This window comes from Oryzias latipes, chromosome 23 (assembly GCF_053564925.1).
Source record: "Oryzias latipes strain Hd-rR chromosome 23, Olatipes_Hd-rR_3.1".
Classification (NCBI taxonomy): domain Eukaryota; kingdom Metazoa; phylum Chordata; class Actinopteri; order Beloniformes; family Adrianichthyidae; genus Oryzias; species Oryzias latipes.
This window is the reverse complement of record NC_136259.1, coordinates 17,967,041-17,982,621: the sequence shown is the minus strand read 5'-3', so window position 1 is coordinate 17,982,621 and position 15,581 is coordinate 17,967,041. Positions and strand designations below refer to the sequence as shown.

At 37.5% G+C, this 15,581-nt stretch overlaps 1 protein-coding gene across 4 annotated transcripts in view; it reads right to left on the bottom strand.

Annotated features, from left to right (window-relative positions):
• Positions 1–2,792: 2,792 nt before the first annotated feature.
• The window catches only part of col7a1l (collagen type VII alpha 1-like), a 58,968-nt gene continuing 46,179 nt past the window's right edge, over positions 2,793–15,581 (bottom strand). For all 4 annotated transcript variants that reach the window (XM_023952395.2, XM_023952396.2, XM_023952397.2 and 1 more), the window contains 17 exons: positions 15,511–15,546; positions 13,862–13,897; positions 13,673–13,729; positions 12,633–12,704; positions 11,987–12,058; positions 11,868–11,903; positions 11,700–11,780; positions 11,539–11,592; positions 11,361–11,414; positions 11,189–11,251; positions 11,033–11,095; positions 10,821–10,937; positions 9,006–9,083; positions 7,921–7,974; positions 7,789–7,837; positions 4,185–4,256; positions 2,793–3,369 (listed from right to left, as the gene is read on the bottom strand). In XM_023952395.2, the coding sequence (XP_023808163.1) occupies positions 3,140–3,369; positions 4,185–4,256; positions 7,789–7,837; positions 7,921–7,974; positions 9,006–9,083; positions 10,821–10,937; positions 11,033–11,095; positions 11,189–11,251; positions 11,361–11,414; positions 11,539–11,592; positions 11,700–11,780; positions 11,868–11,903; positions 11,987–12,058; positions 12,633–12,704; positions 13,673–13,729; positions 13,862–13,897; positions 15,511–15,546 (1,224 nt within the window). In that variant the 3' untranslated portion in view covers positions 2,793–3,139. The remainder of the gene's footprint in view (positions 3,370–4,184; positions 4,257–7,788; positions 7,838–7,920; positions 7,975–9,005; positions 9,084–10,820; positions 10,938–11,032; positions 11,096–11,188; positions 11,252–11,360; positions 11,415–11,538; positions 11,593–11,699; positions 11,781–11,867; positions 11,904–11,986; positions 12,059–12,632; positions 12,705–13,672; positions 13,730–13,861; positions 13,898–15,510; positions 15,547–15,581) is intronic.

The window sequence follows — 15,581 nt, the reverse complement described above, 5'->3', positions numbered from 1 at the left end:
ATGGAATCACAGGAGTAAAATAATCACACACAAAAGAGAAACTAGGTCTTCAGCAGCTGTAACCCTAAGGACTGTGCCAGAAAAAGGCGCATTTCCTCCCTTAGTTTTAAGTCATGCAGGGAAAAACGGGCTTAAATTAAAAAAGAAATAGTTGTCAAAATCCACTTTTATCTCTGGCATTAGTAGTTTGCATCCCATGGAAAATAAAAAAAAGCATATTTCGTCACCTCTGAAGCTCAGTTAAATGATTGAAGGATTACCTAATAAAATCTAAATGATGCTCAAGATTTTGAATCAAACAGATAGTTGAGATTATTGTTAGTTAACTGCATTTGAGTTCACAAAGGAAAAAGAGTGTGAAGACTGCAACTGAAAATGAAGACGAAGCACAGTAATGGAAGAGGTGTTGGGTCGAGCTCTGATGAGCAACTTCATTCAGCTTCATTAATATGAATTTAAGTCCTCACAGCTGGAGCAGTCACACACTGTGACACAGTATGCAACAAGACGTCCTCCCACTCCTGCCTCTCTGAAACACAGCGCCTCTCTGAAATGGAATTACACGCCTCTCCACAGCTTGGTATGTTTAGATGTGAAGGCTTGTTGATCACTTTGAACTTTGAGTCTTAAGATGAACAGAAACAAAGCTTATAAAAGGAACAGTATCTAAATAAAAACATTGTGTGAACGGAAGTCATAGTGTTTAAAGATGTCAATTTAATCAGAAACACAAAAAGAACAAGCTTTTAGTTGGTTTGAGCTGAATTGCAGTAGAAGAAAGGATCAATCTTGCAACCTCAGTACAGATTTATTGCATAAAAATAAATCAAAACAAAATCCAGAATACATGCAGGATGTTATGAACTTCGCTGCATCATCTGGTGTTTGGCCTCAGCTCCGGATGCAAAATTACCGTGTGTGGTATTATCTCGGCCATTTAATGCTGCTTTGTCAAACCTTGGAGTTATTTTTAACCTGGACCCGAAAAAGGAAAGGGGATTAATTCCATCCCAAAAATCGTCGTGGCTGCAGTTCTGGGTATGACGTTCAGATGTTTTCATTCAGTCGTTCCTAAGGTGATTTGTCTGAATGAAGTCAGGATGATGAAAGTGAGCAGTGAGCAGTTTGTGACAACACTTTTACTGGCAATATTTTCAGCTTTAATGTGATGAATCTTGATCACAGCTGACTGAGACATTCAAATTTGTTTCAAATAGCTAATACAGTTGTTTCCTTTTTATGTAAATATTTATTTTTTCACTGGAAATTCAATGGATTGGCATCACGTAGAAACAATAAAGGTATATAACCCTTGTTCTATCTTAGATGACCCCACCCTTACATTGACGTGTTCTCCCTACCATGACAAAGGTGGATAAAGGTGGAAAGATTTCATGTAATCCATGAACACCAGTGAAGATCACAAATCATTGAAGAAAAAGCTTCAGCGCACTGTCTAGTGGGTCTAGATGACCCAACTCCCAATGTTAAAGTGCCTAGGATAGCACAAGGGTTAAGGTGAAACCTGAATTTGAACAACAATGGTTTTTGTTAACTTTCATAACAAGATGAGCAGAAAGATACGGTAAACTGGCACGACTACTTTTTTGAAGTAAGTCAAGTTTTCTTAATGTGTAAATCCTTTGCAGATAGAGTCTGAACATTAAGGTAATATTTGATTTGATTCTTTGATTTTATTTCTTTATTTTGTCATATTTCAATTCTTCCTTCAAACAGAAATGATCAATTAGTTAAAGAAAAATGAAGATTTGATGCACTAAATAAATAATTTTACTCATAAAATACCTTTTTGTTTAAAGGTTTTTTGATATGAATTTATATAAAAAAAAAAAAAAACTACAATCATTTGACATTTAGGATAAATTGCATATTTGTTGCAGTACTGAAATGGGAGTCTGCACTTTTTAATTAGTGTCTATTTTGGTTACTAACTGTTTCCAAATACGTAAAACAGTTAATGTCGGGTTTAAAACGGCAAGATTTTAACACCACATAAAGAATTTATTAAAATGTTTTATTACTTTGATTCTGACAAAAACTGGAAATAAATAAAAATATATTGAGGTTCAATCTCCTACTTGTATAATAAATGACTTTCTTGCCCACTTGTTTTAAACAGCCAACTTATCACGTTGCACTAATTTATACAGGCTCTAGCAGTCTTACAGTCTTGCAAATAACCAAAAATTTAGTATATTTTTCTTTCTTTTTTTCTTTTTTTTTCTTAAAGAAAAAGTGAATACAGTTTAGTTAAACTGCTCTTGAATGCGACCATATCTCACAGCTCTGTCGGCCATCTTAGCATGTGGCACATTACGGAGTCGAATCGCGACCAGCATGAAGGAGGCCTCGGGGGAGCTCGGCCCTGAAATACGTCTCTGTGTTTGACAAGACTATTACTGGAAATCAACTTGATGATTTGTTCATTTAGAAACATGAGAAAATTATTGACACGAGTGTGAATCATGACGCTTTCAACGCCTCCACCCGTGGAATCTTCTGATTTTACTGTTGGATTTTCTAAGGGAAGGACACAAAAATTCAGAAACTTTTTTTTATCCATGCTGATGCAGAGACCCCACCCCCCCCTCCCCACATCACCATCAACTGCTGGGCTGATCTAATGGAGAGTCAGTGGGTTCCTGTTGGCCCCTCATCTGGCTCCCAGCCTGACCCATAACACCCCCTGCTGAAAAAGCATATGTGGTGCTGGAGGAGGCAGCAGCCCATCAGCTTCACATTTTTGCAAAACGATTAAAAAAAAACCCACAAGAAAGGTAAATGTTGTATTCTGTGGGAGGGGAGGCAGGGACAAACATACGCTATAATTACATTCAAGTTATATTTAACTTACACAAGTATAAAAAATGTTTCATTTGCTTCAGATTAAAAACAGCTATCAGTCAAATAAACAACTGTAATCATCATGTATATAAATAAAATCAATGCAAGATGTTAAAAATGAATTTGTAAACAATATGTTCAAAAATCAGCATCAAATTTACCATCTTCATAATCAACCCTGAGGGATCACAGATGCATTTTTCTCAAACTGGTGTTTTTGCATCCTCAAATGTTCATTCATATTGCTTTGTAAGTCATATCCACGGTTACATATTCAGCTTCTGGGGGGTACACCTCCTATTAAGTCCGACTCTGTAACTCTCCTCTGCGTACCACAAACGCTCTGGCACCTGTGCCTGGTGGAGAATCGGTTCTGGGTGCCCCCGCAGCCTCCATACACAAACGGTCTGCATTCCCCTGACTGAGCGTGGAAGTACCAGAGCAGAACGTAGTCCGAACAGGCTCCCTCTGACATCAGGTCTAGACAGGGGTCTGCTTCTGAAACTATAAGGGAGGTACGTGAGGAGTAAGTCATTTTAAAATAGGTTGTATTGTAGTGAAAATCTTCAATTTTTAATATGCTCTTGGGCCATTTTTCTCATGATGATCAAGAAAATAGAAAATAAAAAAGGCATTTCTGAGTATTTCTTCATTCAAATTGTTGAAACTGGAGCAAAGGAACAAATGTGATTGTGAGGGGGTGTAGCCTAGTGGGGAAAAAGTGCAAATCAATAGATGATGGGAAGTGGGGCGGACTTATTACGTACCAAAGGTCCCACTCACAATTCAGAGGTGAATTACTTATGAACTAAAAAACAACACAGGTTTTTAAACTTAGGCTAAAGGCAGCATAATCACAATTAAAAGACCACTGGGAACGCTTTGAAAATAGATCAAAGATGACTTTGACGTTTTAAATATATGTTAGGATGCCCTAACCCATAAAATACATGCATCACTTCAAACAATCATTTCCAACATAATGATTGTTTGAAGTGATGCATGTATTTTAGCATGTATAACAGGTTTAACGGTGATGTTTTGTCTTCTATTATATAGCTTAAAGCAGCATACAGTACATACAATTTTAAAAAAAAGTTGAAGTAATAACATAGGAAGCACTGTTGTAGTTTTAAACCGAAATCCAAAGGTGTTATCAGTCATTATGAGGAGAAAAATCTGCTCTTAACCTTTTTCTCTCTCCAGTGCTGCTCTGAAGGAATGGTATATCTATGCTCATTATTCAACAATAAAAGAAGATAAAAAAATGTATCCAGGGAAACAAAAGAAAGAAGACTAAGAAACGACTGGAAACTCACCAGCAGATTTAGCTCCAAACGCTCCTCTTCTCTTCTTCTGTCCCAACTCTACAGTTCCTTCCTCATGAGAATCTGAAGCAGAGAGAAAAAAGTTGGGCATTTCACTAAAGCCACCAGAAAAAAAAATATCTTCCCCACTGCAGCAGTATTTAATCAGTGCCAGCAGCATATTTGCTCATTTTAATGCCAAATGAGGGTGCAGTGGAGTCCCCATTCATTGATTTTCAAGCTCGTTATACAAATTACAGGCACTGCAAATTTAGGGGGGCATTAGAGCCGACTTGTTTGTTAGAGAAGCGCACAAATATTTATAGTCAGGGACAAAAAAGGTTAAGCTGTTGCAGTTGGGAATTAGGATAGAGAGATGAGCCTTGCTTGGAATTCATAGTTTATAACTATTTTACAGAGAAGACTTCTGCTTCTGGGTAGACCTTTCCCTTGTAACAGTTTTGGAGGTTAAAGCTTGTGAAGGTTATTTATTTTGGACCACAGCAGTCCTGGACTGCATGTTGTTTTTGCAATTTGTCTCTCTTACTGAGCGTTTGATAAAAAAAAAAAACCCTTTGTCCACGCAGTAGTCTCGAAATGAAGCACCAATACTTGCACACCTAGTACCTGATGAAAATGAAATTTGGGCATTGTGAGCTGCGCTTCCCCCAAAAAGACGATGACATCACAGCATAAATAAAACAGGGCCCACATCTCTCAAGGGGCTCAACAAAAATGTTAAAATCCTCTTACGAAACCAAAACCCACGTGTCAGGGACGTCCAAAGGAAGTTTGAAATCATTATGGGATGGCACAGGACCGACTGCTTGGTGGCCATGTTGGGGCAAAGTGTGAAATTTGCATACTTTCAAAGCTTTTGTGCGTGGAATCAAAAATTTCACACACTCGCCACCAGCTAAAGTCTACATAGCCACAACTGAAGTTTTGTTGACCTTTGACCTCAGGAGGCCGTCATCTTAAATTTTCCCCCAAAAAATCTGTTTTAATACATTCTCAAAACGTAAATACCAACTGGGGATTCCGACCTATTGCCTACTAAATCCTCGAGCATCAATGAGAAGCAACTTGGAAAAAAATGTTATAGATTTTGAATGGCATTAGTGTGGCGACCTCGCAAAAGTAGCAATTCCCTGTTGCTCGTACGTTTTTTCTTAAATATTGTCAAAATGCAATACATGAAAAGTGCGGTAAATACAATACAAAAACCTTCCATTTTTAAGTAACTCTCAAATTTTACTTTTGCCAATACTTCTAGAAGTTACACAGACCTGTTCGTCACCCCCAGGCAACCAAACAACAAAGTGGTTGCTTTGGAGATAAAACCAACGGCAAAGCCATCATTTTGAAAAAAGTTTTAAATGAATTTGTTCGATGCAACTCTGACGAGGGTTGCAGAGGCAGAAGGGGAGAGTGAGGAGCAGTTACCAGCCACTCAGCCAGTGAGGACGGGTCAAGAGAGGGCTGCGAGCGCAGAGGAGGGTAGATTCAGATCGCGAAGCGATTTTAATTCTGATTGAATCCCTTTTTTTTTCTTTTCACAATTTTAGATCAAACTTTTTTGAAGCAATGATCAGGCTTTTTATATAAAGTAAATTTCCATCTGTTTGAGGTTTAAAACTTTTGATTTCTACCATTACCCAGGTGAGTTTGACCAGTGCATTGCCCTGGGGCAGTGCTGTTAGAATCAAAACATTTATAAATTGTAGGTCCAGTTAAATTCATTGACATTCAGTATGGATCTTTAACCATCTTAAAGGTCAGGGCAGCATATTTTAAGGTTTTTGCAAAAGTCTTTTTGAAGTTCCCAGACTTTTAACCCTTGTGCTATCCTAGGCACTTTAACGTTGGAAGTTGGGTCATCTAGACCCACTAGACAGTGCTCTGAACCTTTTTTCTTCAATGATTTGTGATCTTCACTGGTGTCCATGGAGTACATGTAATCCTCTTCACCTTTATCCACCTTTGTCATGGTAGACGTAACACGTCAATGTAAGGGTGGGGTCATCTAAGATAGCACAAGGGTTAAAACATTTTTTTAAAACATTTTTAACTGATCAGGTTGGCTTTGACTCTGAGCAATGACATTTTTAGCCCTTGATTAGCTGTCTGGTTTATTTATCTGAAGTAGACATTATAATAACTTAAAATGCAGAGAGAGATTTTTGCCTGCAGCTGTATTCACTAATAGGCTGGATCTAAGGTAACTTCTTCCAGCATAGATGGACTTGATCTGAAAACACTCCACTGAGTTTTTTTCAACAGAACAAGTAGATTAAACAGTTCTTACATATTTGCAGAAAAAAAGCATCTACTTCTATTTAATGTTATTTATAGGTCATTGATAAATATAAACCATCCATAGTTTGGTTTAATGTCCGAAGAAGTTCCATCAACATTTGTACTTGAACTTTTAACACTTTCCCGGTAACCACAGCAACAATTTCATCCACATCACTGTTGCATCACTGAATCCCATCCAGCCCAGACTAATTACATTTTATTTTGTCACAACACCTTAGAGTGCATTATTGGCTACAAACCTCATCATAATAATCTCACACAGCTGCTCCACATAAGTTTGATCTATGCGCTCATTTAGCTTCACACTCATTCACACTTGAGCTAAGAAGTCTGTGTTTGACCGGGGGCCTCACCTCCACAAATGAATATTTGTAGTTGATTTTTTTTTTCTTGTCCCCGTACGGTTTGGCGAAATCTTATTTTCTCGAAGATTTACAACATCGGGAACTAACGAATGCCACTTGTTGTTTTCCTCAATTTCAACAGTTTCCAACAACGTTTCTTAATAAAGGTCGATCGTGGAAATGCCAACGTCTGGTGGCTCGATTTTACTTCCAGTCACTGCAGTTGCTACATCTGGATTCACAGACTGTACCATGAGATTGTTTTGTAACCCTGCAACAATATAAGCGCAGGTTGAGTACCACAAACACCAAACTGGAATACTAATTTATTGTTTCTTTTATTACTATTTTTTGATATTTTTGAAGTAATTACTTATTTAACTAGCATCTTTTTAGCTACTACAATTGCCATTAAAAATAAGCACTATATGATGTTCAGACTGATATAATGTAAAATCTGACCATATTTGTCAATATTTCAGGTTAAATTATGTAGTACATTTGATGGGACAGCTGGAGGACAGTACAGGCTTTGCAGATATTTATGGTCCAAAACAAAGAATACATTTTATTTGTGGAAATGCTTCTAATAATCTCATGCAAAAATCTGATGTTTGACAAATTAATCCTTCAAGTGTCTCGGATGTGTCGAGGGTTCTTGTGGAGGTGTCCCTCTTAATGGTCGTCTCGTGTTTGTGAATGGCTGCATGTCACCGGCACCATGGTGTGTGTTCTTCTGAGAGAACATAACAGATGGCTCAACACGCATGGGTGCCATGCTGCTGCCATGGGAGCTCCACAACACAAACAAAACGCACACATTCACAATATGCGGCCATACTTGAAGCACATGTTTATTCATGCTTGGACTCATGCAAAGAAAAGAACAAGTTTATATTCTGCAGAGGGTTTAAGAGTATGCAGTGAGAAGCCCTGATGGATGGTCTTACCACACTTTTCTACCACCTCCTGGGTAACAAGCTCCTTCACTTCTTCTGCCTTAATAGAAATAAAAACGTTATCAATTAACAGTCAATTTAGAGAATGTGAGAATGTGGTTAAGTCACTTGTTTAATACGTACAGATAGTCCAGGCTCTCCTTTTTCACCTTTTTCTCCCTCAGTACCCATTATCCCCTAATGATGAGAACACAGTTGCATTTGATTTTGGACTTTCCTAGATGTTACTGCATTTTCTTATGAAAACAACTTTCTTTCTGTGTGCTTATAAAAGACTAAAACTGGGGTTTCACCAGCTTTGACACTATTTTCAGCTGTACATCTTTTGTTTTGGAAGATCATCTCATTTAAACAGGCTAAAGATCCTTTGCCGATCATCTTTCTATTTCGGTCATGGTGTTTTTAGCCAAAATCATAAAACTTGTGTTGTTTTTCTAGGATATAGTTTCTGCAGAGCAGCAGGAGTTCATTATAAATAGCGTTCTAGTTATCTGCAGGCGGATGCATCAGAACAAAGCGTAGACTAATAGCTTCTTCGTCACACTTCCAAATTGCATTTTTGATCACGATTCACAATAATCTGAATAAAGAATTACTCAGAAATGCAGTTTTAATCCTAATTTTCTTTATGTTTGTCCACCATCATAAGAAAAAGGCCACAAGATCATGTTAAAAAACTAAAAAAATCAGAGTGGGTCGCTAATGGGGAAAGGTCAGTTAACAAGACATAAATGCATATTCTCCACATAAATTAGAGGCTGCCAAACTGTTGCTTGCTTTTATAATAGAAAATAGTTTTGTCTGACTAGATTTTCATAAAAAGCCTTGTCGATGATATGCTGAAACAAAGCTTGTTACTTTGCAATGTTCTAAAGAAAGAACTCTAGATCTCCTTTGAGCTATTATCTTATTAGTTTATGGGTGACTTATACCTTTCGCAGATCACTTTATAAGTATTAAGTTCTAAGACATGAAGTCATAATGATCAGATTAAAAAAAACTGTGTTTTAAGTATTGAAAACTGTAGAAAGTGTGAATTTTTAAAAAGAAAATTGTGTCCAATGACTGACATAAATGGTTTCAAGTCAAGTAGAGGCAAAAGGACCATAGTTAAGATTCCATTTTTCAATTTTCTTATGGAAATATAATAATCCGGACTTTTGCTTGAAAGAATTGGATGTTGGTGTATGTTTAGAAATTAGTCTCACCATTTCTCCTCTCAGTCCTGGCATCCCCGGCGTTCCCTTTTGACAATGTTTTGATCTTCCTCGTCTGCCCCTTTCGCCCTGTTTGATAAAAAATCAACTTCAGCAAGAGAAGAAAACTTCATGTGAGACGTAGAAATCAATGCCAACACATCATATCACCAACTTCTAAACGGTATAAAGGACAGGTCGATTAGGGCTACTTTCTGTCAACAAAAAGGATTTGGTAATTGTAGCTGAAAGGACATAATTGAGTAAGATATTATATGGAAGCTGCATACGGAAATAGACCTTGGGGTGTGTGTTAATTGTCAACATGTCTGTGCTGCTGCAGCTCCCAGGGAGCGTGCTGCCACTCTCCTACAAAGACTGTAATCAAGCTCGCTTCGTCCTCATCAGGTTCTGTCACAAATTCGCTCCTTTTTCTTGGATTCATAAATCTGAGATGGACAAGGTGGATGTCAGCAATTTGACAAATAGACAGTTTTGTTTTGTTAATAGGCAGCAGGTTTGTCTTAAACTACCATCAATTCAAAGAAAACAGCTTTTTTATGTTCAATACTAAATCTGAATGTAAAATTTGCATTTCTAATATTTGTCTTATTCAGTGTCAAATTGAATTTAAATGAAATAATATTTGAGTGCACTTCATTCATATTGTAGCCTTTTAATACACAATGAAGTGCAATATTTTACTGGGCTAGGTCAGCTCACCAAGTAACAAGTCATGTATGTTTATATGGAAAAGAAAATACTTCCACTTTGGTTTAAAAAATGTTTATAATCAAATCAGTAGCTGGTTTTAAAATCCATAACATGGGACATTTTTATATAATTTGATTGTTTCACTTTACATTTAAGTTTAAATTTGCAAGTGAATGTGGGCGTGGTCTTTTGATGGACAGGCAACCATTGAATCCTCAACTACTCATCCATGGCATGATATGACTATTCAGATTTTTTTGCTCCAACTTTGTGCACATGACAAATAAAAGACAAGATTTGTTTTTTTTTCTCATCAGGCCATGAGGGTGACAGGTTACAAGCAAATAAAATAAAGAAAATAATCTGGCTTTGTGTGCAGATCTGTAGGTGTCACTTCCTGTGTCATTTACTAGATTCTCTCCGATCATCTCTTGATTTATTTTTCAATCGTTCTTAGTGGTCTTGTGATTGAAAATTCTGACATTTTTAGCTAAAATCAAAAACCTGCGTCGTTTTCTTGGAAATAGTTTTTGCAGAGCGGCAGTAGTTCCTTAGAAATTTGCCTCTGAGTTGTGGGTGGGATTGTAAAGCAAACCCGCCCCTGTTCGCCTCCCTGTTGCTAAATGCTTGGACAAAGGAGCTTGTGGCTCGCCCTGCAAAATGTCGACATCACGAATAAGCTCTTTTTCAAACATTGTCAGAAAAATGCCACAAGAACATGTTAAAGACACCTAAAACATGTTAAAATAAATCAAGACGCGTGGTTTAACCAAGGCACTAACAAGTTCTTTTGGTGTTTCCATGTAGCTATGATAAATCCTAACATGTTTTGTTTAGTGATCATTTCCCAGAGATATTGCAAACAGGATTTGGGAATGAAATTTCGAGCAAAGGAGAGAGAACAAAAGAAGGTTGAGGGAATGTAGGATTGAGCAAAGTTGTAAAGGATTTGCAGGTCAATTCCTCTTTAGGGGCAACCAACTATTATCAACTGTTATCACTGCACTTCCATACAGGTTCTGGTAACTACAAGACTGATTCTTTCAAAAACACTGGATTTAAAACGGCTAAAAGTCTTAATACAGCCACTAAAATTGGAGGAAATGAACGTACCTTGGGTCCATTGTCACCGCGAGGACCTGATGGTCCTGGTGGTCCCATGTCTCCATCCCTCCCAGGACTTCCCGGTGATCCTTTAAACCCTGGAAAGCCTGGGAATCCTGTTGCACCCTGAGTTAAGCAATAGTGTTGTTCATTTATATTAATTTCAGGTTTCTTTGTCAAATATACCTGGCACTAGTTATGAATTCTGAAAAGAAGTAGACCTTTTCCCCTTTTTGTCCTGGATCACCATCAATCCCACTGATCCCAGATTCTCCTCTACTGCCCTAAATGTTAGAAATAGTAAAAAATAAAAAATAAAATAAAAATGAGTCTGCATGTTTTTGGGTACTACGCAGAGAAAAACAGATTAAATTTACCTTTCTCCCTGTGAGTCCATTCAGGCCTGGTATGCCTGGGCTTCCAGGTATACCTATGTCTCCCTGTTGTGTCACATCCAATCAAAGTCAGATTTCTTTCCACGCCATTTTTCCACTAGATAACTTGTCATCATTGATCATATCGGAGTGCAAGGTTTAACTAATATTTTACCTTTTCTCCAGTTAGACCGGGACCTCCAACAGGTCCAGGAAAACCTCTGAACCCCTTAAAATGCAGATGAAAGACATTTAACTGAAGGAGTCGACCACCAGATACAAAAGTAGGAAAACAGAAGTCTGTATATGTCAAGTTTTGTGTCAACATTTATAGCAATAATGGAATATTAAACCTTTTCTCCTTTTTCTCCTTCATCTCCTGGTAATCCAGGTTCTCCACGTTCCCCCTTCATAAAATCATAACCAACAACAACAACAAAAGATAAAATAAAAAAAAGAAAAAGCCGAGTTAAGAAAGGAAACTTTGAAAAATCACTTTTATTCTTTATTGTACCTGATCTCCCCTTAGGCCTTGGAGTCCTAAATCTCCCTTGTCCCCTTTGGCTCCATCCTTTCCATTTTCTCCATTACGCCCCTTAAAACAAATGTAACTGTTGAATGAGCTTTCAAAAAATAATTGCGATATTTTTACATCAAAATCTTGCACATGTTGTAGTTTTACCATCAGTCCATTAAGACCTGGTGATCCTGGTTCTCCCTGTAGAACAAAAGAATAGTCTGATGCAGACTGATGTCAAGACTTTATGCAAAGTGATACTAATCTCAGCCTCTCGTACTCACTTTTTGGCCCACTGGTCCTCGTGCTCCAAACCGTCCCAATGCCCCTTTGGCGCCTGCATCCCCCTTCAAACCCTTTTTTGAAATGAGATTTTAATTAAAATTGTAAAAGAATTGAGTTACCTCTTAACATTAATGCTTGGAATTAACTATTTAAAGTCCCACTCCGATCATCTTGTGATGTATTTTCAAAGCGCTTCCAGTGGTCTTTTAATTAAGATTATGTCGTTTTAGCTCCCCCCCCCAAAAAAACAGTGTACAATATTGGAGCTATCCAGCCGCACACTTTGGATTCGGATGCCAGCTCAGACAAGGAAAATGAAGATGAACATGAATTTATTTATCTACAAGGGGATACAGCAGAACGAAGTGGAGCAGGGAGTTCAAAGGAAGATCGTGGCCCACCTGTAGCAGCACCTGAGTCACTGTTGCAAGCTTTTTCCAACTGTATTTTTTCGTCTGCTCCTTATTCACAACGATTTGAATAAAGAAAGACTCACAAATGCAATTTTAAGATTTTTCACAAGAGAAATGCTACAAGAACGTGCTAAAAACACCAAAAACACAATATTAATTGTGAGCCTTTAAAGCGAGTGAGCCTTTAAAGAGTTTGCAAGTTTTTTTTAATGTCTGAATCCGGTTTGGTTACCTTGACTCCAGGAGGACCATCCTCACCCTTCTCCCCTTTATCTCCATCAAAACCAGGTGGACCTCGCTCACCCTACAGTAGAAGGTCTGCTCAGTTTTCACACGTTCTTTCCATGCAATCATTATCATCATATACAGTACTATTAATTGTCTTTTTTGCAAGATGACATAATGTCAGATAAATGCATCTAGAAATTAAAGAAAAACATAATTATAAACAACAGACCACAACAAGAATCAAGTTTCTCATGCACAAGGGAGAAGAGCAAGTGTGACAGAAAAGGTCCACCACGCTTCTGTTCTCAAAGGTCTGCCTCTCCCTGTGCTGCTTTTATTAAGAACACAAGAAAGAGGTAACAATTTCAAGACAAAGAGAAAAAGTTCATTAGAGGGTGTCGTATAATGACCCTTTTGGGTGGATTCTAAGTTCAAATAGTATTCCTTATCTGCTAAAGACAGTGTGTCTTAAAACCCCCTCATCCTTGCTGGGATGAGAAGCAGATGAACAAACACACAACTGTTTTCATAAAAGGTCAATCTGAGTTAACATTTAAACATACATTTACACAAATACAATTAAACAATGATAATAATAAAACAATTTCCTTCACACATAAAAAACTACCAGTCGTTTTTCTAGGAAAGCTTTAGAAATCAAGAATTTGACTGATTTACCACTATCATCCTTCAATCTTTCACACCCAAACCAGGAGCATTGTATTTATGGCCATGACAAAGAAAACTGTCTCTGAGAAATATAATCAAGTATAAAAATTCATATGTTTCATCTCAGACAATTTCATTTCCTGATTCCAGCATCTTCAGAGCCAGAACCAAAAGGCCTTAGCAGACAAATTCCATTTTGTGAAATATTTCTTTATTTTATCTTTGTTTTTAAAGTAAAATTTAGTTTGAACAGGATGAGATATTATATTGATGCCCTCTCATAAAAAATGCCTATAGCACTTGAGTACAGCTTTGGCAGAAAAACAAATTTTCTGTGCAGGGGGGGAAGATGAAAAAAACTGAAGAGAATCTCACCGCATCCCCTTTGGACCCTTTGAACCCACGAGGTCCTTGAATCTGAAGCACACTCCCCTTGAGAGTAAAAGTTGGGGGGGGGGGGGGGGGGGGGGATTATAGGTATACAAACCTTGGAACCATGCACTCTGCAATCAGATCTCAAATAGTGGAAATAAAGTGCAGTGTCAAAACAGATAATCATCTTACTCTTTCTCCTCTGACACCTGGTAACCCGTGCTCTCCCTGACAAAAGAAAAAAAAAAAGAAAAGTGTTCAAATCCAATCCCCAAACGAGATTATTTTAATCTAGATGTCAACAAGGATCATGTTCTACTCCCTGCCTCCCTGCTGCAGCAGTGCTGCTTAACAGTTTGATCTTATCCAACATAAAACACACACTGGCTGGAATCACTGGAAAGGTTGTTGTGCTCAGCTGACCTTGGTTTAGGAGTATTTGACAGGAATGAGTGTCATAAATAAATCAAACAGTCAACAACACCTCAGTTCTGACACTTCTGATGAGAGGAGATAAAAGAACATGACAGGAGCCCAAATGACAAGTGACATCACCTCTGAAGAAACAAAATTAGCTTGAACTAAAATTTCAAAATAAAAAAACATTGCTTCGTTTTCATTTAAATGCCATTTTTTGCCCTGTTCACAACAGAAACATGTTTATAGTCATGGATCCGAGTGAACGCTCAGCAAACGGCATGACCAAAACTGCATTTGTTTCTAGTCAAGTCAAGTCAAAGTGACTTGATAATTCTCCCGAATGTCCCAGTTCTGGCTCCTTGCATTGATCCTGTGGTAGCGTTCTCTGTGAATATAAGTGGGGGGTTCACTTGTGTGGACAGGTCCGCATAATATTTTTTCCTTACCTCACAGATTTTTGCTTTGCATCTAATATATTTGATTTTGCATTCAGTTTTTAAATTAATAAAAAAAAGTTTAAACTGTGGTGCTGGGTGTGCATTAAAAAGTGATAATCCGCAGTGATAATGCACACCTAAAAAAGGAGCTTAAATGTTCTATATCACTGAGCTTCTTTAAAACAAACTTTTGCGTCATCGTCTGGACAAAAACAAGCGGTAAGAGGTGAACTTTCTCTCTGAACTAACACATTGTGACGATTAGGATATATATCTAAAAACTAAAGAGTTGGACTTTTAATAATTACTTTTTATTAAAGTGTATTCCTTCATGAGTTATTTAGCAGTTAACTATTTTTTATTTAACTATACTTAATATTTCCTAATGAATTACAAAGCATTCATTGATTAAATTGCTAAATTGATTAGCATTATGTATTCATTAACTTTGTGTTCGTTGCATTAAGTAATACACTTAGTAATGCTGAGTAATGCATACAATTATCTGTTAATACTTTAGTTATTAGTTAAATAATGCTTAATTATGCCATGACTAACATTCATTAAGGGGCTCTTATTTTAACGATTTTTGGTTTTACCCTCTAGTGGTCGCCACAGCAAATCAACTTCCTCCATCTAACCCTGTTTTCTGCATATCCCGGGCCTCAACCAATATCATAAGTCAGATTTGCATACTTGGTTTGGCAAAGATCTTCCTGACACAACCCTCTGTATTTATCAGGGCTTGGGACCAGGCACAATGAGACCCGGGCTTGGACCCACTCGTGGCTACATTCTCCTATTGTAAATATTTTAAGCATCTTTAAAAATAAAGAGTTTGACTTCACACGTACATGGATTGAAACATGGATTTGTCCTTAGTATCACGTTGATAAGATTCTCTGAAACCGACCCTGGAATGTGTCTGTTTAAATTCCGATTGTTTCACTCAGTCAAACACGTCTGAATAAAGAAAGGACTCACTTTTTCACCTTTACTTCCACGTAAGCCTTTAGGACCCTAAAAAAGAAAATGCAAAACTAAAAATCTGATGA